This window comes from Mustela nigripes, chromosome 14 (genome assembly GCF_022355385.1).
Source record: "Mustela nigripes isolate SB6536 chromosome 14, MUSNIG.SB6536, whole genome shotgun sequence".
NCBI lineage: Eukaryota > Metazoa > Chordata > Mammalia > Carnivora > Mustelidae > Mustela > Mustela nigripes.
In genome coordinates this window covers 13,418,270-13,446,252 of record NC_081570.1, presented here as the reverse complement: position 1 = coordinate 13,446,252, position 27,983 = coordinate 13,418,270, and the positions used below count along the sequence as shown (strand labels likewise).

The 27,983-nt window shown below is 43.3% G+C and overlaps 1 protein-coding gene across 7 annotated transcripts in view; it reads left to right on the top strand.

Annotated features, from left to right (window-relative positions):
* The first annotated feature begins 999 nt into the window (after positions 1-999).
* Positions 1,000-27,983, top strand: part of UBR4 (ubiquitin protein ligase E3 component n-recognin 4) — a 134,488-nt gene continuing 107,504 nt past the window's right edge. For all 7 annotated transcript variants that reach the window (XM_059376425.1, XM_059376421.1, XM_059376423.1 and 4 more), the window contains exons 1-17: positions 1,000-1,228; positions 8,066-8,163; positions 9,397-9,500; positions 10,287-10,416; positions 10,529-10,668; positions 11,384-11,486; positions 11,581-11,722; positions 11,881-12,005; positions 15,120-15,244; positions 15,832-15,891; positions 15,977-16,167; positions 20,177-20,276; positions 20,410-20,547; positions 21,211-21,328; positions 22,175-22,362; positions 23,509-23,668; positions 23,789-23,874. In XM_059376425.1, the coding sequence (XP_059232408.1) occupies positions 1,059-1,228; positions 8,066-8,163; positions 9,397-9,500; positions 10,287-10,416; positions 10,529-10,668; positions 11,384-11,486; positions 11,581-11,722; positions 11,881-12,005; positions 15,120-15,244; positions 15,832-15,891; positions 15,977-16,167; positions 20,177-20,276; positions 20,410-20,547; positions 21,211-21,328; positions 22,175-22,362; positions 23,509-23,668; positions 23,789-23,874 (2,178 nt within the window). In that variant the 5' untranslated portion in view covers positions 1,000-1,058. The remainder of the gene's footprint in view (positions 1,229-8,065; positions 8,164-9,396; positions 9,501-10,286; positions 10,417-10,528; positions 10,669-11,383; positions 11,487-11,580; positions 11,723-11,880; positions 12,006-15,119; positions 15,245-15,831; positions 15,892-15,976; positions 16,168-20,176; positions 20,277-20,409; positions 20,548-21,210; positions 21,329-22,174; positions 22,363-23,508; positions 23,669-23,788; positions 23,875-27,983) is intronic.

The window sequence follows — 27,983 nt, the reverse complement described above, 5'->3', positions numbered from 1 at the left end:
TTCTACCAGCAAAGAAAGAATGTAAGCTTTAATAACGGGCTTTTTGCCGATATAGCGATCTGAGTTCCAGATCTAAGAGGTAAAAGCAGTTGGCCTTGACAGTTGGCTCAAGGAAAACTATGCATGTTTCGAGGACATTCTGGGCGGGCGGGGATGGGGAGGTGTCAGTGGAGGACGTCAAGCCCTGGGCCCTGTGACCCCCAGTCTGCCTAAATAAAGACATCTTCGCAAGAACTGTGCATGGTTTGAAATCCTGAAGCCCTGAAATTCTTCCCCAAGTTTTGGATGACCTCCTTTTGTTACCCGTGTAATTCTGATAAATAAATTGGTACCTGATGATCGATTTCCACTTGTAGTCAGAAAAGAGCTATTTTGCATTAGGGAAAGAATGCCGTCAAGGCTATTCTTGGAGGAAAACCTGGCTTTAATGATAACCGTTACATGCACAGAGCGATGTAACATGCGAGCTGGTAATATTATTAGTGAGGGTAATCAAAACACAACAGGGATTTGGGACTAGTAACAGCGAGAGGTGGCGCGGGGAGCAGAAAGTTTAGTAGACTAAGTAGCACTGTCGTATCACTTTGTGGGGGACATTCGGGAGGGAAGCAAGCGGGTGAGTGATCAGACTCTCGTCCTTAGCAGTCTCCGGTCGGGGCCACTATATCCGCAGATGCATAGCCTGTTCCGCTGTCCTGGTCTTGCTAACTTCAACCAAATCTCCAACTCACCTTTCCCCCATGCCCCGGAGCCACTTCGCTCCTACTAACAGGAACGACTCCCAGCGCGCAGGCGCGGGCATTACCGCCCCCGGCCCCTCCACCCCCGCCTCCTACTAAGGCGTAAATTTTGCGCAGGCGCAGTTCCTCCGGCTCGCCTCCGCGCGGTGCAGCCTTTCTCCTGAGAGCTGAGGGAGGTCGCCCTGAGCGTCGCGTGTTTTGCTCTGCGACTGCGTCGCACAGTCTGACACACGGATTGCGTCACTTCCGCCCCCTCCCGGGAGGCGGCGCTGGGCCGGTGGCAAGCCCCCGAAGGGAGCCGCAGTAGTACGACGGAAGATGGCGACGAGCGGCGGCGAAGAGGCGGTGGCGCCGGCGCCCGGGGCCCCGGCGACGGGGGCTGACACAACCCCGGGCTGGGAGGTGGCGGTTCGGCCCCTGCTGTCTGCGTCCTATTCAGCCTTCGAGATGAAGGAGTTGCCGCAGCTGGTGGCCTCAGTCATCGAGAGGTACCGGGCGGCGGCCCCGGCGAGGCGGGCGCAGAGAGGGGGAGGGGAGGTCGTGCCGGATAGTCTGGCCCAGCTTCCAGGGCTGCCTTCTGCTGCTGGGCGCCCCCCCGCCCCAGCCCCGGCTTCGGGGCTCCCCGATCCAGGCGGACGAGGGCTTGTCCAGGGCTCCTTCCTCCGGTCCATGTAAATTATCGTGCCTCGATTTCCCTTCCGAGGAAAACTTTTGAAGACGCCGTCTTCAGAGGGCGTGGCTGGACCCGTTTGGGAGTGACTTCGGGACGCTTCGCGCTCTTCGGGGAATGTCCCCGGGGCTGCCCCCTGTGTTAAGGTCATAGCACTGATGAGTTTGCATTTCTTGCCCGCACTCATCCCCCTGGCCTGGGCCGGAGCGGAGCCTGGGGTTTAAATTGGAGATGTGCCGCATAATTTAATAACGGTCTTCCCGTGGCGCTGTAATCACTGGGGGCACGTGCTGTTTCTGTGGTTGAAGCCACTAGTGACCACTCAGGACTTTTGTTTTCAGGTTGCACTTACTGTATGTTGCTACTGTAACGGTCTTTGATGAGACCATTTCAGTGTTAGTCTGAGGTCATTTTCCCACAGAAACAGTGCCCTCGCTTGCGCGCGCGCTCCCTCTCAAAATCATCTTCAGGCTCTTAAAAACGGGGTCATTTATTGGTTTGGTATTAAATCGCTTCGTCATTTTGTCCAGGGTTCTTAGATCGTGATCGTTGTGTTCAACAAGGCCATGGTATCAGGATGCCCGTGTTTTCCTGACTTAACATCCTCAGAGGAGTCTTTCATTGGTTTAATGGTTAGACGTGCTTTTAAAGGGAGCCTCACTTTTATTTTGCTAGTCAAACCTTCAACAATCTGCAGTTGCTGATTGGGTCATTTTAGCCTCTTGCCAGCAAGGGTATATCTTAATGTCATCCAGAAGGTTAGAAACTGCTCTTTATTACTAAGGAAGGCCCATGACTTGACAGATTGTTTATTGCGGTGCCTGTTGTTAGGTTTGTGATGCTTTGGATGAAGTTTTTTTTTTTTTTTAAGTTATAATAAAATAATGGCCGGGTTTGGTAATTTTACTGTTAACTTTACAGATGGATTTTCCTATCTAATTATTAAGCCCGGAATATTTTAAAGATGTAAGCAAGTATCAAGATACTGCATTCAAGTTAGGTGGCCTCTTTTTTAACTGTTTTAAACATTTGGCTTGGCGGTATTTTTCCTACATTATACTCATCATGTGACTTGTAATGGATGATATACCACTCTAAAATACTTGTATTTATTTATTTCAAAGATTTTTTTTTTTAAAGATTTTATTTATGGATTTGACAGAGATCACAAGTAGGCAGAGAGGCAGGCAGAGAGAGAGGAGGAAGCAGGCTCCCTGCCGAGCAGAGAGCCTGACGCGGGACTCGATCCCAGGACCCCGAGATCATGACCTGAGCCGAAGGCAGCGGCTCAACCCACTGAGCCACCCAGGCGCCCCCAAAGATTTTATTTTTAAGTTATTTCCACACCCAATGTGGGGCTCGAATTCTCAAACCCAAGATCAATATTTGCATGCCCCACTAAGCCAACCAGCTGCCCCTGCTTTTATGTGTGTGGCTTTAAAAAAATTTATTTATTTATTTATTTATTCATTTGAGAGACAGAGATCACAAATAGAGAGGCAGGGGGAGAGAAAGGGGGAAGCACGCTCCCTGCTGAGCAGATAGTCCGATGTGGGGCTCTATCCCGGGACCCTGGGATCGTAACCCAAACTGAAGGCAGAGGCTTTAACCCACTGAGCCACCCAGGTGCCCCTGCTTTTATGTTTTTATGGACGTGACACCCTCCCATTCATCCGGTATTCCGGATCTGTCTTTTTAAAACAATAATGGTTTAGCAACTCTGTCAAGCTTGTAGAAGGAGCCAAAACCGAATATATCAAACTAGGATTGAATTTTGTCAAGTGACAGTGCCCCCTCGTGCACCCTAAGGTAATCAAGAGTTTTCTCTGTTTGTAGACAGAAGTAAGAACTCTCTTCACAATTTAGGAAAGATATCCAAACTAATGGATGTTTACTAACAAAAGCTTTTATTGTAAGGCAGGATCCCTGGAGTCTTGCTTCCGGTTTTGTTGCTCAGTTTACTTGGAAAGGTGGTTCTATGTCCTCTTTAGGGTCTCTGAGAGGAATATCATCCTAAGAAAAGTTTTCAGAATACTTGGTTTACAAGTTGTTTACAGTAAAAAACAACCAAACCTACTAGTGTTCAGTTTGGTGTAGAGCAGAGGTCGGCATGCCTTCTTTTTTTTTTGAAAGGGCCAGAGAGTAAATATTTGCAGGCTGTACATTCTCGGTGTGTATTAGTCAACTCAGTCATTGTATAGCAAAAGCAGCCTTAGCACAGATGTAAGTGAATGGGTGTGGCTGTGTTCACATATTAGTAGACACTAAAATGTGAATTTCATATATTTATATGTCACAAAATGGTTTTAACAGTTATTTTTCAGCCAAATAAACATTCTTAGATAAGAACCCATTCTTAAATATGGGCTGTTACAAAACCAGTGCCAGACCCTGGTTTAGAGCAGAAGTTAATACCCTACTATTCTGTTTCTCATAAGTTTTTGCCTTTCAAAAAAAAAAAAAAAATGAGGGGCGCTGTGGTATCTCCGTTGGTTAAACATCCGACTCTTGATTTCAGCTCAGGTCATGATCTGGTGGTGAGATGAAGTTCAGCGCAGAGTCTGCTTGAGATTCTCTCTGCCCTCCCTGCTTGCACCTGCACTCTCTAAATAAATAAATAAAGTCTTTATTTAAAAAAAATTTTTAATGAAGATTTTATTTATTTGGCAGTGAGAGTGAGAGAGCACAAGCAGGGGGAGCAGCTCTAGGAGAGGGAGAAGCAGGAGCCTGATGTGGGTTCCATTCCAGGACCCTGGGATCTTGACCTGAGCCAAAGACAGACACTTAACTGACTAAGCCACCCAGGTGCCCCAATAAATAAAATCTTTAAAAAAAAAAATGAAATGAAGGTGTCAGAATTGTGGAAGTATTTCTTGAATATAAAGTTATTGCCATGGATTATAGGGCCAGATCAGAGCCATCACTGTACAGATGCTGTGGTGGGCTTTGTTTCGTAGGTAATCAAAGGGTTAGTAGGTGCCTAGGCTGCTCCTTCTGGAATTGCTGCTCTCATTTGGGGTCCCCTTTCTGTGTCATGACTGCCATCCATGTTTCCCTCCCTTGCCTCCAGATACCCGTTTTTCTGTTGGAATCTGCTATTCTCTGCTTCCCTTTTAGATGTCCTGACTCCATCTTTGCCAGTTCTTCCTTCCTGTGTGACAGCCCGCTCATCCATTGAATTCCTCCCTATTTAACCACTGGAGACGATGATTTGCCCTGAGACTCCTCCGTGCTCCCCCATCCCACTTGCCATCTCTAGTCTTTCATACCTTTATAGTTGGAATTGAACTTTGGGTTTGAAGAAGAGGTAGATAACAATGTCTAGGTCTAGATCCTGTTAATTAAGTTTGACTTCGTAACCAGCTGTGAAACAAAGGGGGAATAGATTTGTATGGGTAAACTGGGAAACATATTTCAAAAGTGTCCTTTGATTTTTAAAAGAAAAACATACCTGAGTTTACTTAACAAGACATTTATTTTCATTTCTACTGCCTTTTGCTAGCATTTGTTTTAATAGTAAGGATTGAAAATCTTTACAGTGCTTTTACTTTTCCAGACCAGAAATGGAGCTAGAATAAGCTCAGTGGAACACGTGCCATATTTGGGATTAGTTAGTATAATTGTTGAATGTAACCTTGTATTTTAAGGTCCTGTCTTCCTTTCATAACTCTGTGTGAGATATGTTGGTGACCATGATTGTCATTGAACACTTTGACCTTTCATAAGTTACCAAAAAAAAAAAAAAAAAAAAGTCCGTTTCCCATGAGCCAGCCCTTCCTAGGCTGTCCTGGCCTCTTAATGATGTCTCTTTCAGTCTCTGCCTCCCAGGTATTAGATAAAATTTAGGCCAGAGAGACCTACTTGGGAAGGCGGAAGCTATTACAAAATCTCTATTAGATAGTGTTTTGTCGTTTCCTAAATCTCTTGAAAGGGAGAAAGGGATACACTGGTGTCAAGCTTCTGCCAGGCTATAGGACAGAAGTTCATGATTGACCTACAGGAAAAAAAAAGCTTGCCACCAAATGATAGCGTGTAATTGTGAGATTAGTCCTAATGTCTTATTGTACGTTCACCACAGGTTTGTCAAGAGGGAAGGAGGTGCCGGAAAGCTTTTAGTTCTTTGGTTAAATGTGTGGTACTCTGACATACATACAGATGTTCAGTAAGCATATATTTTTTAATGCTGTTATTCTTAAATTGTATTCATTATGCTTACTTGTTTCCTGATCCTGTCATGAAACAGGCATAGTGGATTCTGTTCTTGGGAGTTTATGACTTTGATGAAGGGAAAGGGGTGTGTGGAGTTTCCATAGTTTAGAAAAAAGATGTAGATAGTATGGTGTCTGAGGGGGAGAAGGAAGGTGAGTCTGTGGTCTTTTATTTTGTCCTCTTGGCATTTCACCTCTTCCTGAAAAAAGCTAGAGATTTCCAGACCTGAGCCAGTTATTTTTTACTTAGATGTCAAATTAGATTTCTGTGACCAGACTGCTAGCTGCTGTTTCCCTTTGTTCTCTGCCTCACATTTTTTTTGTATGGGATATAAGCGTTTCAGATTCCCTGTTTTTCAGGAGTGTTTCAACCCCAGCGGTGTTGTGGTTGGAATGTTTGTTAGAAGAAGCAGATGTCTGAGGAAGATAGCCGACCACCCAGAGGAGAGAGATATTTTTACCTATAAGTCTTATTTTCCTTTCTCTTTGTTATATTTGCCTGCAGTTCTTCATTCCTCCCCTTTCCTACCTAACTTCTTGCCCTTTGTCCCATTTTTTCCATTTCTTTGAGTCTTCTGGTATCTTGGTGTTTTTCAGATTATTGGGGAATGAGGGTGGCAGCAAGTTATTAGACTACTCATACACACTTGTTTCTTTAAAATCAAGAGATATGATAATGTCCTTTGGGCCACATGTCCACATGTCCTACTCCCTCCTTCAAGTCTTTTCAAATTAATTTCCCCATGTTTCTCCTTAGTTGCCCTAAGCAAACTGTAAGTGGAGCTTGGGAGTGCTCCAGTTTTTTGCATGCCAATGTCCATCTTTCCTCAAAGTACATTCTTGTGTTGTTGTTGTTGTTGTTTTTTTTAATTGGAATAAGGCAGTTGTGCATTTCTAGAGCAGGAAAATCACAAAGGGTCAACATTGAACCAGCCAGTTAAATGAGTTTATTCTTGTATTATGGATGTATTTCATTATCTGAATGGAAATGAAAACAACAGAGTAAGTTCATCCTTTGGGTGGGTAGTTTTTCTCTTAGTTCTAGTAAGCCTGTTCAGCTAAAGAAAACGGGGATAAGCAGCTCTGAACTTTTGAAATAAAACAGAAGGTAAATGACTCATTAAAATACTTCAAATTACAGGGTGGGGAAACCTTAGAACAATGACTAAGAAAATACAAGGACGAAAGTGAAAGAACAGCTAAGTGTATGAAGTAGAAGAGGGGATTTAGTAGAAGTTTTCTGCTGAGTAGGATATGACCTCTACCAGTATGATGGCCACGAAGTTGAGCATTACAAGTGTTTAAAGGTTTCTGTTTCCTCTTTTTTTGTCCACCTGACAAGTAGAAATCCTTGGTGGGCAGGAAAGCCCTTACACATCATAGATGCTCCATAAATATTTTTTCTTGGTGAAGCAGTTATTCTGAGATAAGGAACTGATCTTTGATAAATCCCCATTTATCCTAGATAAATTCCCACATAGCAGAGTGTTTGCAATGCCAGACTCGTACGTGCTATTTGAGGTGATTCATCACTCACACCGGCACCTCCCCAGTATTGAACTTCTCTTTTTGGCTCTTACGTTGATTTGGCAAGGGGATAGAGTCCTGACTGTGTACATTTCCCTTCAGAGTCTGATACTGGCTGGAGAATTAACTCACTGAAGAAGCTGTTTAGCCACAGCCTTCTGTTCTTTCGTTCTTTCCGTTTAATAAGATACGTTTTGTTTTCTTTTGTTTTCATTGTCTTCTTGTTTCATGGGTTGTGGATTAGCATCTGATTTGCTAGAATTACATAAATGTATAGTTTTAAGATTTACGGGCTCCAGATTTTCATAGAAGAGGGCATTTCCTCAGCTCAGGATAAGGGATATGGTTAAAATCCCTGAATTTGTTGTGATCTACCTGTGTCCTGGTTGGAGATAGGAGGGCGTGGGGAAACATGGGAGCTCTGGTACCTGGTGAGTTTTGGGTTTTAACATTAATCAGGTGATTTTTCCCTGAACTGTTGATTCTTGCATTATGGACTGGTCTTGTTTGGTCTTCAAAATGGGTTATGATGACCTGTATTCCCATTAGCAGTATTTTGAGTGTTCTTGGTCTACTCCTTTTTGGTCAGCACATAATATTACTAGCTTTTGGTCTTTGGCAACCAGTAATATAAGACAAATTGGCATCCTGCTATGTTTTAACTTCTACTTCTTCAATTCTAAGTGAGTATGAAAATGATTCCTGCCTATTAGCCTTTGCTACTCCTTAAGCCTGACGCACCTTGAACAAGGTGCTTACTTTCAATTTGCTGAGCTTCCCTTTCTCAATCTTGAACATAGGGATGGTAATAGTGCCTCCCAGATGGGGCTGCTGTAAGGACTGTAATGCCTGTGAAGGGGTAGGGTGTCTGGCGGATAGGAAACACTAAGTAAATACTAGCTGAATTATTTTCTTTGCAGTGAATCCGAAATCCTGCACCATGAGAAGCAGTACGAGCCCTTCTACTCCTCTTTTGTTGCACTTTCCACACACTATATCACAACAGTTTGCAGCCTCAGTGAGTATTCCATGCTTGTCACTCCCTTCTGAGGGCTTCGGGATGTGGGGTACGGTTGTGTCTTCTCTTTGCAGGTCTCTGAACAGGTTGTTAACGAAGTCTGTTTTAACACTCCTAACCTGTTCACCCAGCAGTGGAGACCACTGTCAGTCTGATAAGGCTCTGGAAGTTCCTTTACATAGGCCAACCAAGAGGGATTTGCAGAGTACTTGGTTTGGATGTCTGCTTTGTAATCTATTAAGTTAAACCATACCTTCTTAATCAAAAGCATTTTATTGGTTTCATACATACACATGTAATTACTAGTGTGTTAATTTCTGGGGGTTGAGGGGGGATGGGCGGATACCAGCTTGAGGTTCGGATGCCACTGATGAAGGCACTATTTATTTGGTTTTGGTAAGAAAGTAAATTCTCCTTTTGTATTCTCTAGTATGTCAAGGGATTTCAATTTCAGTTCCCCATCTTTTAAACTTTTTTTTTAAATTCTTATTTTCTGCTATTTCTGCATTTTTACATTTTTACTTATTTTAAAAAAAGTCCTTAAAAAAAAAAAACCTCTAACAGAGTTCTGAAGAATTTGAATTATTTACTTAAATAGTTTGCTAAGCAAGTAAAATGAAAGGAAGTTAAAGGTTGCTGGGTAACTGTTGTGTGCTGTGGTGTTTATTAGCACCACTGGTTACTGGTGGAGGAATCACTTTTAGCGTGAAGAAATTTTGTGTAGGAAACCTCTTGTAAAAGACATTTAGAACCTATGGGAAAGGGGAAGTAGTATATTCTACTAGTTAAGAGCTTGAACTCAAGAACCAGACTTCCTGGATTTGATTCTAGCCCTGTGACTTTGGGCAAGTCATTTAACCTCTCTATGGTGTAATTTCCCTATCTGTTATGAAAAAAGAGGGGGAGGGGGTAACAATAGTACCTACTCAAAATGTTGGTTTAAGGATTCAGTGGGTTAATATATGTGAAGTGTTTGGTACTTAGTGTGTTGTATTTCCTATTATAATGAATTTCCAGTAAATGTGAGATAGATTGATCTAGAAGCAGTGGATGGTATCAGTGCCAGGATGCCTTTGTTTGGCCCTTGGATTATTGGTTCTGAATGATTTTTGTTATGGAATGGTGCTGGGAAGCTGGACACAGAGCTTGGGAGTTGTCTGGTTTGATGTGCTAGCCATGAGGCTGACCAAGCTGTGGCGGTCTGAGGTTAAGTCAAGTCCATTTCTTTCTCAGTTCCCCGGAACCAGCTTCAGTCGGTGGCAGCAGCCTGTAAAGTCCTGATTGAGTTTTCTCTCCTGCGTTTGGAGAATCCAGATGAGGCTTGTGCCGTGTCCCAGGTGAGAGTGATGGGTTCATTTGTGGCCCTTATTTTGAGGTAGGACTCTGACACACTAGTGGCATGATGGAGGAAGGGTGGTATAGAGCAGGGGTTGGTGAACTTTTCCTCTAACAGGCCGGATAGTGAACAATTTGCTGACCATTTGGTCCCTTTTGCAACTAATCTCTGTCTTTTAAACTCTGTCTTTGTAGTATGAAAGCAGCCACAGACAATACATAAATGAAAAAGCATAGCTGTGGTTCAGTAAACTTAATTTACAAAAGCAGACAGTGGGCTGAATTGGAGCTGTGGTTCACCAGCCTCTGGTATAGAGGCTGCAGAGGATTTTGCAATGATCGCAAACTTCCATGTTCCCAGGGGTCAGGCACATAACATAAAACGGCTGAAGTGTGCCAGTTGAGAAGGGTGCCCGACCCAGCTGTAAAGGGCCAATCACTGCAGCTCCAGTCAGTCGTTGCCAGATAGCGGTGGAGACTCAGTTGCTGTATCTTGTGAATTATTGAGAAAGATAAGAAATCTGGATTTGTCTGTTGAACCTTCCATGTTTTAAAAAGTTAATGTAACTTCAAGTATAAAAATAACAATCCAACAACCACACTGTGAGCATAGTCCGACGAATTTGCAAACCAGATAGGGTCTGAGGACCATCAGCTTGTGATCTCCGCTTTAGTGTTTTCCCTGATTTCAGTTCTTGATATGAACCTGAATTTGGCCCTGTGCCAGTGAGAAGTCCCAAAAGAGTAGTATCTTCTGAAAGACATATTTGACTTTGTTTTCTTTTTAGAAACACTTGATTCTCCTCATCAAGGGCCTGTGTACTGGCTGTAGTAGACTAGACAGGACTGAAATTATCACGTTCACAGCAATGATGAAATCAGCCAAGCTGCCACAAACGGTGAAGACTCTCTCAGACGGTGAGCCTTCACTTGCCAGACCCAGTTCTTTGACTGCTTCCTTGGCCAACTTTTCCTGCTTTGGCTTCTAGTGGCTCTCTGCTCATCCTTGGTTTTGGTTTTATATTTACAGTGGAAGATCAAAAAGAACTGGCCTCACCTGTAAGCCCAGAGCTGAGACAGAAGGAGGTACAGATGAATTTTTTGAATCAGTTGACGTCGGTTTTCAACCCTAGAACTGTAGCATCACCACCCATGGGTCCACAGACTCCGGTGAGTTACTCTACCCAAACATCCTCATCCCTTGGAGCTTTTAAGATGATAATACTAGAAAAAAGTAATAATTGTATCTGATATTTGTGATGTAAAATGATGTATTTGCATAGGGTAGAAAGAAATAGAAGAATACAAACCAAAAAGAAAAAATGAGGTGATTTTCTTTCTACTGTAAATATATTTTTTTAAAATTTTATTTATTTATTTGACAGAGATCACAAGCAGGCAGAGAGGTAGGCAGAGAGAGAGGAGGAAGCAGGCTCCCCGCTGAGCAGAGAGCCTGACCTGGGGCTTGATTCCAGAACCCTTAGGATCATGACCTGACCTGAAGGCAGAGGCTTTAACCCACTGAGCCACCCAGGCGCCCCTCTACTGTTGATATTATTTTGATGATCATTCTTCTAAAATTTCTTAATGCAAATAAACAGATATAAAAGACACATACAGTTTTCTGTAAAAGGCATCACACTCTCTATTAATTGTAGAATATATGTATCTTCAAGCTCTATATTTTTCTCCTCCTCTTGGGAAAATAACTAATATTTTCCCTAACATTAGTGAGGGATTCCCCTCCTCATTAACTGGGAATTCTCAAGAGTATCCATAGACCTTCTGCTTGGTTTGGGCTCTTGCTTAGATTCTGAACTGTAGGGCCATTGTCAGCAGGTGATAATACCATGATAGGCCTTTCACATCCTTTGTTTCTCTTCAGGCTGAAGGGGAAAATGATGAGCAGTCATCCACAGATCAAGCCTCTGCTATCAAAACCAAGAATGTGTTTATAGCTCAGAATGTGGCTAGTCTTCAAGAGCTTGGTAAGACTCTTAATTGTCGTCATAAAGCTGGTTTCTCTGCTTTCAAAAATTCCGTTAAATGGAATTGTAAGGTCGAGCCTTGTCATTAATGCAGGTGGCTCCGAGAAGCTCCTGCGCGTGTGTTTGAACCTGCCCTATTTCCTGCGCTACATCAATCGGTTTCAAGATGCAGTGTTGGCCAATTCTTTCTTCATCATGCCGGCCACAGTAGCAGATGCCACTGCTGTTCGGAATGGGTAAGGTGCTCCGGGATGTGTGCTTTACCTTCTAAAGCTGCTCTCGAGAGAAACTGGGTAGTTGTTTATGGCACGCTAACTTTCTTTAATTATCAGATTATAGAAGCAAGGGATTCAAGGAGACACTTTGGTTAACCTCCTTCTCTGTCATGTTGTAGTTTTCATTCACTGGTGATTGATGTAACCATGGCATTGGATACCCTCTCTCTCCCCGTGTTGGAACCTCTCAATCCTTCTCGTCTGCAAGATGTGACAGTCCTCAGCCTAAGTTGTCTGTATGCAGGTGAGGGGTTGTGATGTCTGATCTCATTTTCTTAGTTCAGTGCAAGTATACTTTCTGGAAGCCGTGAGATCACCCTGCGTGCTCTTCTCTCTTCCCTTTCCTTGAGTCCTTATCCCTGAGGATCATCTGCTGTCTCATCTAGGTGAAAGGAGGTCTCCATGTGAATCCTGTGAATGATACTGCTGTTGCACAACTGTTGGCATGTGATGTGCATATTTGCTTTCATAGTATATGCAGATAGTAAATATCTGCTGTATGGAAAGCGAAATGCCAAGTGCTGTTGGGATTTTGAGATAAACAGTATGTAATCATGCCTTCAAGGAGCCTTTATCGAGAACAGTTAGGACCACATGGAATAATATATAGTAGGGGGTGATAAAGGCAATAAGAGAAATGTAGAGTAGTTGGGTGCACAAAGAAGGGAGAGATGGAGTCTTGCTGTGGGAGCAAGTCTCGGGAAGCCTTTACAGAACAGGTGGTATCCGTTTATATTGATCAACACAGCAGATGTTACCCTTCATGCTCCCCCAAATTTCCCTTTCTTCCTGTTGCTCATGCTGCCTTGAGAGTGGGGTTTGACAGCTGGTGTTCGCTCTCTTTTAAGTTGCTGTGACAGGGACTTTTTAATCCAATTCACTGATCCTTGGTTTTAAATACTGTAGTCCTGTATGTCTTAGAAGGTATGCCAATTTCTGATGTTTACTTGGTTCTTTGAGTGAGGATTTGAACAGCTTTGGCAACCTGACCTTGGGGACACCAATAAATGCTGAGGTTGATCCTCTCCCTACTTTCTTTCAATAGCTTTATTTTGAACATCTGGATGCAAAAGGGATATAAAGAGAAAGGCACTTTAAATTGTGTAAAGCAGTAGTAATGAAGGAGTTCTGTAGGGCAGGTGGGATTGCAACTTGGCTATCCGGAGGTAGAGGCCGAAGCAGGACTCAAAATATCCTAGAGTTTGGGGGAACATATTGTATAAGTGTGTGGAGGGAAGGGATGAAGGGAGAGAATATGTGATTAGTGGTTATTGTATAGCCAGAGAGGAAGGAGGACACAATCACAGAGGTCTTAGAAACACAGTCTAAGTCATTTGGACCAAGTCCTATAAACAGTAGAAACCACTGAAAATTGCGAGCTATATTCAAGCAGCAGTGTGCAGGATATTTTGGTGTGGGGAAATTTGGAGGCAGGAAGCTTTGTTAGGAGGAATATTTGTAGTCATTCAGGCAAGACACAATAAGAGCCTGAGCTCAGGCAGCAGCAGGGGAACAGGAAAGCTAAAGGTACATGGGAAAATGTGTTCTCCCCTAGCTCGTCTCCAGTGCTCGTTTCCTCATCCTCTGTCCTTGATTTTTTGCAGATTTTAAGTTGGGATTATTTAATTTTTAGGAAATTTCTTGAGTATCACACGGCTATCTGTATACTTAGTTAATATTGGTTAAAGAGTCCTTAAAATTTTTTAGTTGGATTAAAGATCCCAGGTGTGGGTTGTTGAAATTTGATGGCCTGGGATTTGACATAAAGACAAGGATTTGGCCTTTGTGTCTTTGAGGAACACCAGACATGGAATGTTTTTCCACATAATCTTGGATAAATGGGAAATCATTTTGTGATATTTTATTTATTTTTTTTTTAAAGATTTTATTTATTGATCAGAGAGGGGGGGGGGAGAGAGCGAGCACAGGCAGACAGAATGGCAGGCAGAGGCAGAGGGAGAAGCAGGCTCCCCGCCGAGCAAGGAGCCCGATGTGGGACTCAATCCCAGGACTCTGGGATCATGACCTGAGCTGAAGGCAGCTGCTTAACTAACTGAGCCACCCAGGCGTCCCTCATTTTGTGATGTTTTAAAGTTAATAGGTTTTATTTTATTTTATTTTTAAGATTTTATTTATTTATTTGACAGAGATCACAAGTAGGCAGAGCGGCAAGCAGAGAGAGAGGAAGGGAGGCAGGCTCCATGCTGAGCAGAGAGCCTGACTTGGGGCTCAATCCCAGGACCCTGAGATCATGACCTGTGCCGAAGGCAGAAGCTTTAACCCACTAAGCCCCTAGGCGCCCCCAATAGATTTTATTTTTATTTTTTTTTAAGATTTTATTTATTTATTTGAAAGAGAGAGATCACAGGTAGGTAGAGAGGCTGGCAGAGAGAGAGAGAGAGAGAGAAGCAGGCTCCCCGCCGAGCAGAGAGCCCGATGGGGGACTCGATCCCAGGACCCTGAGATCATGACCTGAGCCGAAGGCAGCGGCTTAACCCACTGAGCCACCCGGGCGCCCTAGATTTTATTTTTAAAGCAGTTTTAGGTTTATAGAGAAGTTGAGCAGGTTATACAGAGTTCCTATCTACCCTCTCTCCCAGTACTGTTTCCTTAATTATTCACGCATTGCATTACTAAGGTAATGAACTGTTATAGTGATGAACCCAGTATTTGATATACTATTATCTGAAGTCCATTGTTTAAGTCAGGGTTTCCTTTTGTTAGGCGGTTCTGTGGGTTTTGACAAATGTGTAATGTCCTGTACTTATCATCACTGTGACACAGTGTAGTTTCGCTGCTCTGCAGTCCCCCCGGGCTCCGCCTAGTACTCCTGCTCTCCTGCCTGCGCTGCCAGAAACCACTGAGCTTTTTACTGTCTCCATGGTTTTAACTTTGCCAGAGTGCCCTAAAATTGGAATCAGTTATATATTATGTTGCCTTTACAGGCTGGCTTCTTCTGCTTGGAGTGCGCATTTAAGTTTCCTCCCTGATTTTTTTATGACTTGATCGCTCACCCTTTTTTATTGCTGAATAATATTCTCTGTGTGGGTGTGCCATAGTTCGTGGTAGAGCATCTCAGTTGCTTCTCATTGTTGGCAGTTACAGTCAAAGCTCTAAGAAGTGCTCATGTGCAGGTTTTGATGTGGATGCAAGGGTTCAGCTCGTTCAGGTAAATACTCTGGAGTGTGATTGCTGGACCGGATGGTAATGCTGTCTAGTCTTGCTCTTGTGGACATTACTCTCAGTCGTCAGATCATGGAATGGCTTGGGGGGTAGGTTGTATTTTCTGTTCCTGTTTTGGTGGACTTCTGGGACTGTGCCATGATTGGAATCTGTGCATCTTTCCCTCCTCCTCCAGGTGTGAGTGTGGCAACTTGCATGGCCATCCTGCATGTGGGTAGTGCCCAGCAGGTGCGGACGGGGTCCACGAGCTCCAAAGAAGAGGACTATGAGAGCGATGCGGCTACCATTGTCCAGAAATGTGTAAGCTGGGTCCCCGCACCGGGGACCCCCGTCGTTCAGTGAGGAGGTAGTGCCAGGTCTACCCTCTTTCTGGGGAGAGGAAAGGATGTGGAGTCCTCTCCATAGCCTTCCCCTCGGTAGCAGGTCTGAGAGGTGGGCATTCACGTGGTTGGCTCTGCGGAAGGTACCGCGTCATCGTGGTGGCAGTGGACCTTGTGAAAGATGAGTCACTCAGTCTGCACGTGTGCTGAGGGCTTGCTGTGCATCACTGCACTTTGAGCGGAGGCCTACAGTACATGAGATAGTCTCCCAGAATGGTGGGTGTGTAGGATGCGTCCCTGTGAGGTGCTGTGATCTGATGGGGGCCTGGCTGTGTTGCTTTAGGTTGTGTGGGGGAGACATCTCTGAGAAGGTGAGCCGTGAGCTGAGTGTAACAAGGAGTCACCACCATGTGAAAGTCCAGGAAAGTGTGATGGAGTCCTGTCATTAGAAAGTGACTGGAGGATATTAAATTCTCCAAGTGAAATTAATTCGGGTGGGATTAAAATTTGTAATGAAGTAAGTCAGCTCGCTCAGATTTCTTTCTGTGTATGTTTGATGTTGGACAGCTCGAAATCTATGACATGATTGGACAAGCGATCAGCAACTCCCGGCGGGCTGGTGGAGAGGTAAGAAGTATGTCTCTGCTGCATTCCTGTCTCATAGCTTGTAAGATCTCCGCGGTCATCCTTTTCTTTTGTACTTTTTCAACAGCACTATCAGAACTTCCAGCTGCTGGGTGCCTGGTGCTTGTTAAACAGCCTTTTCCTCATACTGAACCTCAGTCCCACTGCCTTGGCCGATAAGGGGAAAGAGAAAGACCCACTGGCTGCACTCCGAGTCAGAGACATCCTTTCTCGAACAAAAGAGGGAGTGGGCTCTCCCAAACTGGGACCTGGGAAAGGGTACGTGTCTACTCGATGGCTGTTCATGTGTGTTTTGTGTCACTGCCGTTTTGTATTGATGGGGAGCTAGGGTCAGCCTCTAATCTTCACATCAGTGGAACTGTTTGCCACTGTACCTGGTTAAATTTAACAACTAAGGTAGTGATCATTGTCTCCTCTCTACATCATAGCTGTGTGAATTTGGACAAATTGCTCATTTTTTTCTGAGTCTGCTTATCTCTAAGAGGGGGAAATGTCTGTGTAATTTAACTTTCAGAGTTTTTATGAGGTTCAAATCAGAAAAAAATGCCTCTGTTTTTGTAAAACGGGCTGGTGTGACTTGCAGTTAATTACTCACCTGTGTGTTTGACTTGAGGGGAGGATTGTCAGATCCTCTTGGCTTGCTTCCTAGAACATTTGCTGCCGTCCTTATGCAGTCTGGACAGTAAGCCCTGCTTGCTCAGAGAGGAGTTAGAGATAGGACTTCCATGTGGTTCAAGGTTTTATTTTCTAAGCCCAGGCATTTCTGGATTTTATTTATTTTTTGAGTCCCTGCTACGTGCTGGGCTCTTCCAGGCATGGAGGATGTAGTGCTGTTCAAAGCAAATGTCTGCTTTCATGGAGCTTATTTTCTAATTGGAGCAACAGTGAACGCAAGTACACTAGTAAGTTCATGATTGATTCTTATAGGAGTGTTTTGAAGAAAAATAGGCCTCAGCGAGGGGCTGGAGAGTGACGGGGGTGTTATTTAAGTTAAGATGATAAGAAATGGGCTCTAAGGACAAGGTGGAGAGAACATATGTGAGGTGACAGAGTGAGCCATGCAAATTTTGGGGGTATAGTTCAGATTTGGAGGTGGAGTATGATTAACATGTTTTTCTTTAAAGATTTTATATATTTATTTGACAGATCACAAGTAGGCAGAAAGGCAGGCAGAGAGAGAGGGGGAAGCAGGCTCCCCGCTGAGCAGAGAGCCTGATGCAGGGCTCGACCCCAGGACCCCGGGATCATGACTTGAGCTAAAGGCAGAGGCTTAATCTGCCTGGGATCGAGCGGGCCTAATCCCAGGACCCTGAGACTGTGACCCGAGGCAAAGGCAGAGGCTTTAACCTACTGAGCCACCCAGGCACCCCATGATTGACATCTAGCCAGGGGCCAGATCTGCCTGGGCCAAGTGTAATCTGTAAGGGGTGGAGGGTTTTCCCTAGGGGAGTGATCTGATCTATTAATTCTTAGTGACCCAAGAACCCAGCTGGTGTGGGAGTAAGACTGCAGGGACTAAGGCAGAAAGGAGGGAGAGAAGTTGGGAGGCTCATGCGTTGTTCCAAATGAGAGAGGACGGGAATTGGAATAGGGTGCTTGTGGGAAAGGTAGAGAGAAGAGGTCAAAGCAGCATGTGTTTGGAAGGTACAGCTGATAGGATTTGGTGATGGCTTGGATGGTGAGTGTGAAAGATAGGATATCAGAATTTTTTCACATAAGCAATTGGGTTGTATAATTTATGGAGACAGGGAACACTGGCTTAGAGCTTGGGTGGCAGGAAGGGGAAGAAGTATAGAATTTCGTTATTGCCATGCTGAGTTTGAGATGACTTTGAGACCTCTCTTTGTGAGATGGTGAATGGGCTATTGGTATGGATATCTAGAGTTCAAGGAGGAAGTCCAATTCTGGACCTCATTTAACAGATTATTCACTGAGTATCTTCTCTGTCCTGAGCTCTGTGTCAGTTCTGGAATGCTGTGATGTATATTTAAAAAAAAAAAAAAACCAACAGAAAAACACATTTCTAAGAGACGTGAAAAGGTTATGTCAGATTGTATCTGGAGAGTATTCTAATCAGGGTATTTTGCCTGGGCAGAGAAATCAAGGCAGGTTTTCTTGAGGAAGTGTTAAGTGAACTGAAATTTGAAATAGACGTTGGGATGGTAAAAATATTAGATACCAGGCAAAGAAGGGAGATGAGCATGTTCCAGAGAGAACAGTAGTTTGTGATTTTTTGAATTTTTGTCTTTATACTTGGCACTGTAGCAGGAAATGGGAGGGCGCCAAAAGGTCTATCCTTCAAAGTAATAGTAATGTTTAAAAAACAGCTCTTGTTTCTTGACATTTAAAAAGAAAATCTATACCTTATGTAAGTTACAAACCTTAAGAAAGGGGAAAATAAGTCATCCTAAATTCTACCTCCCAAACTGGTTAAACACTCCTCCAGACATTTTTCATTGCACATGATGTGCACTGATGTGCACAAGATGTGTATGTTTACAGAACAGGATTGCCTCTAGGAAATACCGTAGATGGGGCACCTGGGTGGCTCAGTGGGTTAAAGCCTCTGCCTTCGGCTCAGGTCATGATCCCAGGGTCCTGGGATCGAGCCCCTCTTCGGGCCCTCTGCTCAGCAGGGAGCCTGCTTCCTCCCCTCTCTATCTCTGTCTGTCTCTCTGCCTACTTGTGATCTCTTTCTGTCAAATAAATAAAATCTTCAAAAAAGAAAAAAAATTGTAAATAACTTTTCAGTGGTGCTGTTTCAGACTCACTATGAGTGTTTAATGGCTGGTGGTTTTCCACCCTATAAACATGCTGTTGTTAACTGATTACCCTATTGAAGCACTTATTTAGGCTATATTAAATTTCTTGTGTTGATAAACTATGCTTTGATAAGTTTTCTGAATGTAAATCTTTGTGAACTTGTTTAATTATCCCCCTGGGGTAAATTCCCAGAAGTATGATTGTTGGAACAAAATGGCATGCTTCTGTAAAAATTTGCAGGGTTTTGCTAGACTGTTCTGATGGCACTCTCACTATCGGTATGTGCCCATGTGCCCATTTCTCCCGGTCATCTTTGAAAGTGGCTGTCATTAATCTTCATGTTTGTATAATCTTATTTATTTATTTTTTTTAAGACTTTATTTATTTGACAGTAATCACAAGTAGGCAGAGAGGCAGGCAGAGAGAGGGGGGAAGCAGGCTCCCTGCTGAGCAGAGAGCCAGAGGCAGGGCTTGATCCCAGGACTCTGGGATCATGACCTGAGCCGAAGGCAGAGGCTTAACCCACTGAGCCACCCAGGTGCCCCATAACTGTGTTTTTTACCCCCGTTTTCTCTTCATATTTCTCCTTTTTTCTTACTGATGGACACGAGCTCTTTGTGTATTGGGTCTACTAATTTTTGTCCTGTGGTCATTTGAACAGAAAGAAAAAGTTTTACTCACATTTAAAGTTTAAAACTTTGTTTTTATTCTCTTTAGTTTATGACTAGATACTTTATAGAAGTTGGTGATTTTTACCCTTTTTCTTAGAAGAATGACTTTTTTTCTTAATTGATGAGCAGTTTCTTATAAGAGGCTGTCAACCTGGAACAGATTGAAGAGATACCTAGGGCAGGGTGTGGAGAAACAGCATAGAGCATCCCTGCCCTCCAACACATACCACTCTTTTATTTCCCTCTGTTTATCAGCCCAGAAGCTCCTGAAAAGAATGACTTTTATTATTATTTTTTAAATTTTATGTTTTTTTTTTTAGAGATTTTACTTATTAGAGAGAGTACAAGCAGGAGGTGTTGCAGGCAGAGGCAGAGGGACAGGGAGAAGCAAGCTGTCCACTGAGCAGAGAGCCTGATGCAGGGACCCTGAGATCATGACCTCAGCTGAAGGCAGATGCTTAACCCACTGAGCCACCAGGCACCCAAAAGAATGACTTTTTAAAAAGTTCGATCAACCTTTGAATGTCATCATCTTTCACATCACCCTGTAAATTTGAACCGATAGTTTGAATTCTAAAATGCTGGTGTTTGGAAGCCTTTCTGTAGTTCTGGAGTTCTTAACCTGAAGCCTATGGGTCCTGAGGCAGGCTATGAGTGGGCTTCAGGGAGATGAAGTTTTTGAAGTTACATGTAGATATTATGTGTGTATTTTTTTTTTCTTCTGGGGACAGGTCCATAGTTTCTGAAAGGGGTCAAGGCCCCAAATGGCAAGATGCCTGTTTTTGAGGTTGTAATTTGTTTGTTTGCTGTTTTGTTTTTTTGTGTGTGTGTAGGCACCAGGGATTTGGGGTGCTCTCCGTAATACTGGCAAACCATGCTGTCAAGCTGTTAACCTCTCTCTTTCAAGACCTACAAGTGGAAGCTCTGCACAAGGTGAGGGCTCGTGCTTGGGGTCAGCATCTCCATTGCTGGCTTCACTTCTGGGGAGCTCCCATGAGCCGGCCGATCCTGTTACTTCCTGCTCAGTTGGAGGACATGAATTCTCTTTTGCTACGGTTCTCTTAAGGGCTGGGAGACAGATGGTCCTCCTGCGGTCCTGAGTGTTATGGCCCAGAGCACCTCCATCCAGAGGATCCAGCGGCTGATTGACTCTGTTCCACTGACAAACCTGCTGTTGACATTGCTCTCAACCTCCTACAGAAAGGTGGGTTTTGTCAGTGCTTCTGAGAATTGGAAGCTCTTACATAACCCTTTCAAAATGATGGAGAAGATTGTATACCATGACCTTCATAATCTCAAGAGTTGTGGTTATGGTTTTGAAGATGAGCAAAATTCTTAAATGATTGCACATTTAAATCTGTTGTTGATTGCAGTGTTGTGATACATATGATTGCTTCGTGCTTTGAGACGGTTGTCATGCTGATGCAGTAGCTTAGAGGGCACTCTGGAAGCACTCCTGATTCAATTCTTTTTTTTGTTTTAAAGATTTTATGTATTTATTTGACAGAGAGAAATCACAAGTAGATGGAGAGGCAGGCAGAGAGAGAGAGGGAAGCAGGCTCCCTGCTGAGCAGAGAGCCCGATGCGGGACTCGATCCCAGGACCCTGAGATCGTGACCTGAGCCGAAGGCAGCAGCTTAACCCACTGAGCCACCCAGGCGCCCCCTGATTCAATTCTTGTCCATAGTTTTGGCTTTGGAGTGCCTTGGTGGGATAAAGTGCCTCGAAGGAAAGGTGCGATTAGAAGGACTTCCTAGATTTAGAGGAAAGGAAAAGACACAGAGAAAGTGTCTCATGTGGTGAACGAGGTGAATTAGGGCGGCTCCATTTTTGTGACCAGCAGTTACAAAGCCTCCTGCTTTCCTAGGCCTGCGTCCTGCAGCGTCAGAGGAAGGGCTCCATGAGCAGTGACGCCAGTGCCTCGACCGACTCAAACACCTACTATGAGGATGATTTCAGCAGCACGGAGGAAGACAGCAGCCAAGGTAGAGAGGGCTCTTTTTGGTCTTCAGGAGACAGGCAGCAGAGTGCAACGGGAAGTTCCCCCATGGCTTCCTTTAGTGTTCTGTTTGCCGTCTTCACCTGCCTAGTGTGGATCTTGATTTTCTGTGCCCTCAAAGGTGACATCTTATTTAGGAGTAACTTGAACTGTGGAGACTGAAGGACAGAAACTACTCTCAGTGAAGCCCGGATTGCTTTTTAGCCCTTCCCCTCCAAGATCAGAATACATCTCCATTCCTCTTTCTTTTTGTGTGGACGCATTTCGGGAACTCTGTTCTGAGCTTTCCCAGTGAATCTCCAGAGGTTGTGTATGAGGGATTTGGTTTGGCTGTTGTCATCGATGTGTGGCTTGGGGAGGAGTAGGGAGAGGAACTCCAGACTCTGTTGCAGTGAGCAACAGGGCAAAACGAGCACTCCCTCTTGTCTTAGTTTGGAGATTGAATAAGAAAAATGTCTCAGGTTCTTTATAATCAGGTTTGTGGGAGTAATGTATAGTATTGTGAAAGGTGCAGCTCTTACTTTGGGCATTACAACTGATAGACAAGTAAAAATTTGTTTTTCAAAATGTTTGACTTGTTGCCAGTAAAGTGACATCATTGGGTTCCTTTAAGAAATACCAGTTTTATTGAGGTACAGTATACATCCGTAAAATGCTCCTGTTTTATGGGTACATTTGGATGACTACTGGCAAATTTATGCAGCCACGTAACTACCACCTGAAATCAAGATATCCTTGTGTTCCTTTTGACGTAGACACTTTCACAAAGCAGATGTACTGAAAACTTTGTAAAAATGTGTGATTTTTATTACTTATTTCTTTCTCTGTTTAGATGATGACAGTGAGCCTATTTTGGGGCAATGGTTTGAGGAGACCATCTCCCCCAGTAAAGAGAAAGTGGCACCTCCGCCCCCTCCCCCGCCTCCTCCGCTGGAGAGCTCTCCTCGAGTTAAAAGCCCCAGTAAACAGGCCCCTGGTGAGAAGGGCAACATTTTGGCTAGTCGCAAAGATCCTGAGTTGGTAAGAGTGAATTTCTGAGGTTTAGGGGAGGGAGAGATGGGGAGAAGGTGTGTGAGAAGTAGATTGTTTGAACTAAAACATTTTGTAGATTGGATTAACTGTAATATTTAGATATTTTTTTCTTAAGACTTATGTGTACCCCTGGTGTTTGAGTTGTATTCTTGGTATTGTTTCTTTGAGAGTTAGTAACATGACCTTTGGAGTTAGAAGTGGGTTTGAATCCTGCTTCTGCCACTCCTGGCTCTGAGACTTTGGGCAAGAGTCTAAAACTTCTCCAAGCCTGAGTTTTATCTTCTGTCATATGGGAGTGATTGTATCTGCCTTTAGGGGTGTAGTGAAGAATGAAAGAGCCCTTAGCGTAGGTGTGGTCCATCCTAAGTGCTTGCTAAATTATTTGTTCAGGCAGCGTTTCTAGATGATGTACTATGTGTCAGCGCTGTTCTAAAGCTAGATTGATAAGGCAGATACGGAGCACACTTTCATACAGCTTCAGCTCATCAAGGTTGTGGACATAAAACATTTACACAATAATTCAGTTCATTTTGAGAAACAAAGAGCTGAGAATTTTGTGTGTGTATAATGATCATACAGGCCTCAGAATTCCTTCTTTTTTTTTTTCCTAAAAGGTTTTATTTATTTATTTGTCAGAGAAAGAGAGCACAAGCAGGCAGTGTAGGAGGCAGAGGAAGAGGGAGAAGCAAGGCTCCCCGCTGAGCAGGGAGCCAGAGGCGGGACTCGATCCCAGGACTCTGGGATCGTGATCTGAACTGAAGGGAGCTGCTTAACCGACTGAGCCACCCAGGAGTCCCAGAATTCCTTATTTCAGTAATGTCCTTGAGCTGAAGAAATTCAGGGCCTTAGAGGAATGACAGAAGCAAGTCTATCTAGAAACCTCTGTCTTCCCACAGTGTTTTCTGAAGTCTGTTGTGTTCAATTGGTGCCATTTTGTGTAACTGGTAGAATTATGTGAGAAAGATTGTTATAATAAATTTTATCCCACTGTAGGGGATTTAAAATCTGACCCTTTAATTCATGGCTTTTGTTGCATCATATCTGTGGGCGTGGTTTAGTTCTCTTTATATTCAGGATTTGGAGGCAGTCTGGGCCTATGGACCTGATATAAGGTTCTTTATGGTTTTTTTTCAGTTCTTAGGCCTGGCTTCCAACATCTTGAACTTCATCACTTCTTCCATGCTGAACTCGCGGAACAATTTTATCCGAAACTACCTGAGCGTGTCTCTTTCAGAACACCACATGGCTACCCTGGCCAGCATCATTAAAGAGGTGGACAAAGATGGACTCAAGGGTCAGTAGGCAGGATAGGGGCTTGGTGGATTTTTTCCCCCAGTGACGTTTGGCTGTTGACAGGGAGGTGTGATGCATCAAGGGGCTGCTTGAATAATGAGTGTCCTTATTTGCTTTCCAGGTTCATCAGATGAAGAGTTCGCTGCTGCTCTCTATCACTTCAACCACTCTCTGGTAACTTCTGACCTTCAGTCACCCATTCTGCAGGTTTGTCTGCACCGATACCTTCGGCCAAGTGCTGTGTGTCTGCTCCCAGTAGGCTGTAGTGTTCTGATTACAAAGGAACATGGCTTGTTGTGGAAACACCTTCACTGGGAAGAGTTTGAGAGATTATTCTAATATGTCCCTCTGCCCTGTCAGGATCATTTCAAGACAAAAAAATGTGTTCTTTATCCTCAAGTCGTTCAGTAAGCTTAAAGCAAAGGAAAAACTACAAAACCAGCTCCTAATGAGTGTCCTAGTAGACAGGTGGGCAAAATAGATAAGATGGCAGTTTATAAAAAAGGGACATATCAGTGGCTAACAATCCTAGGAATTGCTTAACTCCACCAGTAATCCAAGGAATCCATGTAGGAAATGTGTTTTAAAAATGTCATTGAAATTACAGGAGGTAGATGCTTTCTGATACAAGCTTACTTGCAAACTCACCAGCAAAATAAAGCCTGGGAGCTTGATTGAGGCCTTAAAAAATCTTAGGGTTTTTTTTCCCCACTAGTAAGTGATGTCTTGAATCCTGTATCTCAAATTCCTCCTTTCATTAGTTTTATATATACGCTTATTTTTACATTTATATTCTTTAAATTTTCAAATTACTTGATTGCTTTTAGCTTTATAGTAAATGATACCATCCTCTCTATATATAGTCTTGTTGGGCTTTCTTTTTTCATTTAGTATTATTTTCCAAGATTATATTGCCAAGATTCATCTGTGCTATTGCTAATTCTATAGTTCTTGTTTTGCCATATGCTGTGCCATTGTGTTTGTGACTGTACCAATTTATTCATCTCCCCTCTGCTCCCACTGATGGACCTTTTGGTTGTGTCAGGGTTTGTTGCTACTCCAGGTGTTGCTGTGATCTTGTACTTGTCCCCTGGATAACCGGGGGTTCTCATGGGCAGATAACTGGGAGTAGATCTGGTAGGAAACCGAGTATGTGACTGTATGCAGGTGATGCCAGACTGCTCCCTCAAGTGGCCACACCAGTGCAGCACCTGGCTGGTTCAGTCTGGAAGAACAGGCGACTCTTGATGTTAGCATTGGAAGTTTGAGCCCCACATTGGGTATAGAGATTACTTAAAAAAAAAAAAAAAGCACCAAGTTTTACCATTACCCGCAATGTGTCAGATTTATAGATTCACTTTTTCTCCCACCATTTGACAATGTGGTGTTTTTTCCTCCAATCCCAATGCGAGGCTTGAACTCATGACCCTGAAATCAAGACCTGAACTGAGTTTAAGAGTCCAACACTGAACTGAGCCACCCAGGTAGCCCCCACAGTGTCATATTTTAAGAATAATTTTTTAATGTGGTCAGAGTTAGTGATTCTCAATCTCTTAGTGTGCATAAAGATCCCTGGGGAATTTATTTAATAAATGCAGATTTCTGTTGCAGCTACCCTTCACTTCCCCTGGAAGAATTAAATTTGGTAGATCTCTCTAATAGTTTGCCCTAAGATTGTTGTGAAAATTTTTCATTATTCTTAAGATTATTTTGGTGGATTCTCAGAATCAGGACACGGTTCAGGGGTATGTACTTCCCCCAAGGGAACAAAATCTAGGAATCTATTTCAAAAGGTTAAACATGATTCTTAGCATCCCAAGTTATTTGAAAAATTCTTAAAAATTTCTTTAATTGTTTAAAAAGATAATTATAAAACCTATTTATACATACCTAGTGTTATGAAAAAAACTGCTTTGGGGGCATCTGGGTGGCTCAGCCATTAAGCATCTGCCTTCAGCTCAGGTCATCATCCTGGGGTTCTGGGCTCAAGTCTGGCCTCGGGCTCCCTGCTCAGTAGGAAGCCTGCTTCTCCCTCTCCCACTCCCCCTGCTTGTGTTCCCTCTCTTGCTATGTCTCTCTCTGTCAAATAACAAATGAAATCTTAAAAAAAAAATTATAAAACTTATTTATACAAACATTGCGTTGGGGGCACCTGGGTGGTACAGTCAGTGGAGCGTACCACTCCACTCGAGTCAGTGGACTCTTGATTTTAGTTCAGGTTGTGATCTCAGGGTTCTGAGATCGAACCCCACGTCAGGATCCATGCTCAGCGCAGTCAGTTTGAGAGTCTCTCTCTCTTTCTTCTTCCACCCCTCTCCCCTGTGCATGCACGTATGTGCATTCTAGAACTCTCTATCTTACAAATAAGGAAATGTTAAAAAAATGATTTTTTGGCAGGAAAGGGAATATGACTTGAGTGGTAAAGTTGTTTATGTGAGATGAAGAGAACAAAATGCTTTAGTTAATATGTGGCCTCTTGCACCTTCTCAGACTATATACGGTCAAGATGTCCGGCCAAAGTTAGCAGCTCCTTGCTGAGATCTAAATTTATTTAGGGAAGTTTCAAAGTTCATGGACTTGGCCCTTTCCTGCCTAACCTTGTCCAAATCATGGGGGAAGAAATACTTTCCGTAGAGAATAGGAGTTCTTAAGATTCCTGTAATGATGTTGCCCTCTTAGCATTTAAAAAAATAATTCCAGACTTTGTGTGGACGTGCAGCTTGGCCTCCCATAATCACTGACTTTATGGAGAGCAAGTTATCAAACCTCCGTCTTCATTCCATTTCCAAACATGGGACTTTAAATTCTTCCCTGAAATTTCATTGCTGTCATGGAAGAAAGTGAAGGGTGGTTAATGTAATTTAACTACCTGCTATTGATATTGTTTCTCTGGAATCGTGTACAAAGTTCTTTTTTTTTTGGGAGAGAGAGAGCATGTGTGTATGGAACTGGGGCAGAGGCAGCAAAGGGAGGGGTAGCAAGAGAATGTTAAGCCAGCCTTATGCACAGCCCAGAGCCCTGAGATCATGACCTGAGTTGAAACCAAGAGTTGGATGCTTAACTGCACCCCGCATACAAAGTTATGTACCCAAGGTGTCTAACTAGTGCTGCAAGACATACACAGTGTCCTTTAAGGGAGGTTAATGAAATGAACCCCACCCAGTCTTTGAAAGAAAACAAATGTAAGTTGCATCATAAAAATTTTCTTCATCAGAGTGATAAAAAACTGGGTCTGAGCTAGTAAGACTGCTAGGCTTTCTCTCCTTACAGAAGAAATTGAACCCTATTTATTGAAGATGATTTATGAACATGTAGCAGAAAGAGGACCTTCCGCCAAAAGGCCATGTGCTTGGTTGGCATGGTCTCTCTGTTCTTTTCTTTCAAATTTGTTTAATAGAGCAGTCTACTAAGATGATTTGTGTCTTCTGAAGCCAAATGAGAAAGCAGGCTTTGTCTGGCTTTCCGTTGGCATTTTGCTCTATTGGCCATTGGTGATTAGCTCAAACTCTAGCCCTGGTTGGAGATAGAATTGAAAGGTTGGGGATCCAGCCCTCTAATTATGTGGTTGGTGCCTCTGGCAACCAGCCCCCATCCTGAAGCTGTTTAGGGGCCTCATTATCATAAACACAGGTAATATTGAAAGGGGCTTATTACGAAGAGCAAAACATGTTCTTACCCTGTCAGGAAATGACAAGATTTTAGGAGCTCTGTGCCAGGAGTGGGACAAAGACCAAATATGTATTTCTTCTTGTATCACAATATTAATATTGTATCACAGTGTCACAGGGAGTTAGTGTTTAACGGGCATAGGTTTCAGTTGGGAAAAATAAAGTGCTGGAGATGGATGGTAGTGATGTTTGCATAGTGTATATGTACTTAATGCCACTTTAACTGTATAGTTAAAAATGATTTAAGTGGTAAATTTTATGTTACTTTATTTTATCATGACATAAGTAAAATAAACATACCTGGCACATAGTACTAGTGCCTACTAGAGATTAGCTGCTGTCTTTATTAGTTTGTTACCATTACTGTTATTCATGTTATATTTATTAACATATTTAATGTCTTAATGTTTATTACTATTGAGTATAGGAGTATAATGATTTAATATTACATAGTGGTATATGTTCACTTATCCATTCACTGAGTATTCATTGAGCACCTACTGTATACCAGGTAGTGTTGTAGGCATTGTCGAAATCCAGATGACTGGGATTAGTTTGGGATCATGAGGAAAGGGGGTGATAAGGTATGGATAAAGGGCCTGCAGTAGAGATCTCGAGAGATTATTTGAATGGGGTAAAGGACATGGA